General features: G+C 33.5%; 1 protein-coding gene across 2 annotated transcripts; it reads left to right on the forward strand.

Annotated features, from left to right (window-relative positions):
- The first annotated feature begins 1,049 nt into the window (after positions 1-1,049).
- On the forward strand, positions 1,050-3,163 carry LOC106435431. Of its 2 annotated transcripts, XM_022707375.2 has the most exons (5): positions 1,050-1,897; positions 1,968-2,098; positions 2,381-2,479; positions 2,580-2,675; positions 2,752-3,163. In XM_022707375.2, exons 1-5 carry the CDS (start codon positions 1,837-1,839, stop codon positions 2,920-2,922), a joined length of 558 nt encoding a protein of 185 aa, XP_022563096.1. In that variant the 5' UTR covers positions 1,050-1,836; the 3' UTR covers positions 2,923-3,163. The 2 variants fall into 2 exon arrangements, with proteins under 2 accessions (XP_022563096.1, XP_013731773.1); XM_013876319.3 differs by lacking the exon at positions 2,381-2,479 and having other exon boundaries at positions 1,064-1,897; positions 2,752-3,158.
- The last annotated feature ends 1,072 nt before the right edge of the window (positions 3,164-4,235 follow it).

Raw genomic sequence — 4,235 nt, forward strand, 5'->3', positions numbered from 1 at the left:
TCAACCCTTAACGTGGCATTGGTCAACGACTTTGACACAGAAGCATGTCATTGGTTGTACCGTGTTCAACCTTTAACAAGATAATATAATAGGTCCCAGGGCGACTCTTTGATATCATCTTTGGACACAACTTACTTACTTTCGCCGACTTTGTTTAGTTTGTTCAACTGTGGACCCAAAATTATGTATCTCTGTTTAGGATTGTGAAGTATATTTGGTTAATTTGACACATGTCCATGAATCAAAAAGTATCCAAACTGAAGAAATTGGAGACAGAGCTCCTGTGTATTTGCCTCTGGAGAGCATGGCTCTACGTGAAGTTGGAGTGTTCAGGCTTCAAAGGCATATAATCTTTTGCACTTTGCTTTGGAAATACATAATTTTTAGTATATTAAGTTCTTGATTAAAAGGAATAATCACATATGTATAGATAAAAGTATTATATTAAGAACTACGAATTATATGAATTCTATGATAATATCTATAAACTAAGTATTATAGGGTGGGTAATCTAGTCGAGGAATAAATGAAAAAGACATGGTGAGAACTACCGAAATAAAGTAAGGGAGTTTGTGAAGTTCACATTTCAGTTTGCTTTCGCTTTGGACGGGTAGGGCTTTGTCACCTTATTTCTCCTTCTCCTAACTCTTCTCTGCTTCATCGAGGTTGTCGATAGTATGCATCAATCCAATGTAATCGAGCAACTATCAACTTCAAGTTCTGCGAATCAATCACAATTTTTTTAAGTTAATTAAACACATTAATATGCATTTACGCGGTAACAAAGCTGATTGACCTGAGTGAACTCGCTCAAGTTGATAGCGAAAGGAATAACAGTTGAGAGAATTTGAGTTGCAAGCTGAATCAACAAAACCTGATCAATCTCTAGAAATTAGCATTGCATTAATTAGAGCCAGAGTTGGCCCTTGGGCCAAACCAAAAAAGCCATTGCTTTCGGCCGCTTAATTATAAGAACAATTTTGGCCACGAAATGTTCAAAAGTTTCCTTTGGTCTAGTGGTAAAAATTTGGGGCCTAACTTTTTTTTATCTTTAACCAAGGTTGAGTCTCAGAGAGTAGCCTATTTTAAAATTTTGCTTCTGGTCTAATATTTTCTAGGACCGGGCTCTGATTAGAGCTAGCGATGTTGAAATATTTTGTTGACGATATTCCTCACCAAAATACATACACATCTCCTACCTCATCACTCCCTCTACTTTTGTTTTCACCAAAAACCTTCTATGAGTTGTTTCCATCGATCCATTCTTCTTGCACGTAAAGATTTAATTACGAATGATTTGGCTTTGTTGTAAACTGCTACAACAAGTGTCCATCGTCTTGCATGTCATATAGCCAAGTGTCGAAATGCTAAGACAAATATCAAGAGCTGTTACAACCATTGTTTGTATGTTCGAATTGGATAACTATGTTGTGATCTAAATAGTTTATTTTCAAATTAAGTGTCTTACTTTTTACTTGACAACACACCAAGTATATAGATATGTACGAGCGCAGCTACTATACTATTACAGTTGTCAATGCAGTAAGCTATACACATCTTACAATTTCCAAGTTAAAATCTACGTTTCCTTGCAATTTCCAAGTTAAAATCTTACATAAATAGTAACTTTTTCTTGTTCATTATGTAATTAGTCTATTTTTTCGTTAGTTCAAAAAACGCGTTCATAGTGCACCCACTTTTTTCCACAAGAGGAACCGAATTGCAAGTTCTCTTTTGAATCATAATCTTTTCATTAGTGTACGTAGCAAGAATCGGAGATGGATTTTGTGCAGAGAAAAGTGAACAGTTTAGGAAGAAAAGTTGCAACTTTCCCTCATGTGGAAACTATTGGAAGAACACTCTTTGCCTCATCCTTCTTCCCCTCTGCTTGGCATGAGTAAAACTCATCAACCACCACCTCTATTTTCCTCTTAATACCCTTTTCTCTTAAGATTTATATTTTTCAGAGGATTACTGGAGACCGAAGTTCGGATATTCAGGAGATCAGATTAAGCATCTTATGGCGGTTAGTATCATGGTGAAGACGCTTGGTGAACTTATCTTCATCTATGGCAGCTTATTTGGAGCTTTCCTCTTGGTACCAACTCTTAGTTTGCTCTCTTATTATATCTATTTAACTGCAAGGTTCATTTGATTAGTCTCAAATCGTCTCCAAATACAACTGATCCTTCAACGAGTCCGTTAACATTACCATAACTATTTTAAAAACCCTAAAAACCCTTGAACCAAATCTATTCAGAACAAGGTAGCTGCCTGAATAAATAAATTGTGCAGTTCCTTCTATTTTGAGCTGTAACTCTTATAGTTATGGATGTCTTGGTTTCATTCCAAATAAACTTGTTTCCTAGTGGTTATATAGCTTCTACACCAAGGCATTGCTACAACGATACATCATGATTTCTACAACCAACGTATCGACACCGAAGAATTTGGACTACTTTATATCAAATTCAAAAGGGTAATAACAATGTATATTGCTTCCTTCTCAAACACCAATTGTTTTGTTTCGGGTCTCATATTTTCTTGTTTTTGGGTTTCTCTGGGTTTTGTGTGCTTAGATCCTTAATGAAACAATATACGACGGCGCTCAAAATCTCTATAATTCAAATTTTGACGAGCAGCAAATTGAGCAAACCATATCGAAATTTCGTGAGGTGCGTTCTTGAGGCCCATGTGTAATAAGTTTAGACTAGTACTTTGCGAGGGCTGAGTATAATGCCTTTTGTGTAGCTTGCGGATCACGCAGTTACAAACCCTGCCTTGTTCGGACGTGATGAGTTTTTTCGACGGCTCTTACGTTTCATCAAAGCATTGGCCGTAGTAGGAGCATTGCTATTTTTCGTGACAATGAAGCATAAACTCAACAATTCCAAGAAGGAATTCAAAGTTAAAACTGACTGAAACGGGGGCTCATTTTGTATATTTACCTTTCAGGCTTTCCTTATAGATTTTATGTGATTTTCTTTGTCTTCATGCTGTTAACCTAAATATATATCTCATCAACTTTTGGCTAAGGAACTCTCTCTCTCTCTCTCTCTCTCTCTCTCTCTCTCTCTCTAATATAAGTCATAGGTTGTAGTCATAGAGGATTATCAAATGCTGATCAAATAATCAAATAAGAATAAGGACACCAGCTGTTACTTCAATGTTAGATGTCTTTTTAAAGCCTTGTAATTTAAAATTAGAAGAAAAAAACTAGAACAGTAAGAGCATCTGCACTGAGAGTTTTTAAAGAGTATCATCACAAGTGAGTCTTTCACAAACTTGAGAGACCTACATGAAAGTTTCTAATTTTACTACAAAAAAAAACTGGTTATAGTGGTTTCTCATCGTCACAAGTGAGTCTTTCACAGCTTTTAGTGGTTAGAAACCATTTTTTTTTGGCTATTTGACCAATAACTTCGAATAGTCAACAATTTTTGTAATATTAACTTTGTGACTATCGCCTAGCTGTGATTATTTTTGGTTTCTCTTTCAAGATTAAGCTACTTTCAAGACTAAGCTACGATAATATTTGTGGCTAATATCCGAATAGTTACCAAATTTTTATTTGTAGCTATATATTTGTTTCAGTTAAAAATAAAAATTTTATTAATAGATATAATATTTATTTCAAAATAAAAAATAATACGAAACCAAATTTATAAATCCATTTAAATGAAAAGCTAGATTTATAAGGGCATCCGTTAGAAAAAAACTTATTTTAAACCGAGCTTTTTCCTTTTCCAACATATTTTTTATTGGGAAAACTGTTTTTTAGAGCAAAAAAATAGTAACTATGTCCTTTTAGACTAATCTATATTTTGTGTCATATTTTCGTATAATACCCTTTAATATTTATGAAAATAATTTTAATAAATAGTTTTAGAAACAAAAAAAATTTGAAAAATTAGTAACATTTGTTAAAATACCTATATGAATTTAATGGTATATTTTCCAGTTATAAAAAGGTTAAAATTATAAATTTCAGATTATGTTCTAAAAAAAGTAGAAATGACATTCTACGAAGTAGAAAACGAAATTTACTTTTTTCATTGAATCTACAATGTTTAGAATACGTGATCTACGAAAATAGGAGTATTCTACAAATATGTAGAATACACATTCCGCGCTTAACCTACCATTCTAAAATTCTTAGAAATCAAAATCTACACATTAATCTAATTCTAAAACATGTAGAAACCGACTTCTACAGATTTACTATAAATCTAAAA

Source organism: Brassica napus, chromosome C3 (genome assembly GCF_020379485.1).
Source record: "Brassica napus cultivar Da-Ae chromosome C3, Da-Ae, whole genome shotgun sequence".
NCBI classification, from domain to species: domain Eukaryota; kingdom Viridiplantae; phylum Streptophyta; class Magnoliopsida; order Brassicales; family Brassicaceae; genus Brassica; species Brassica napus.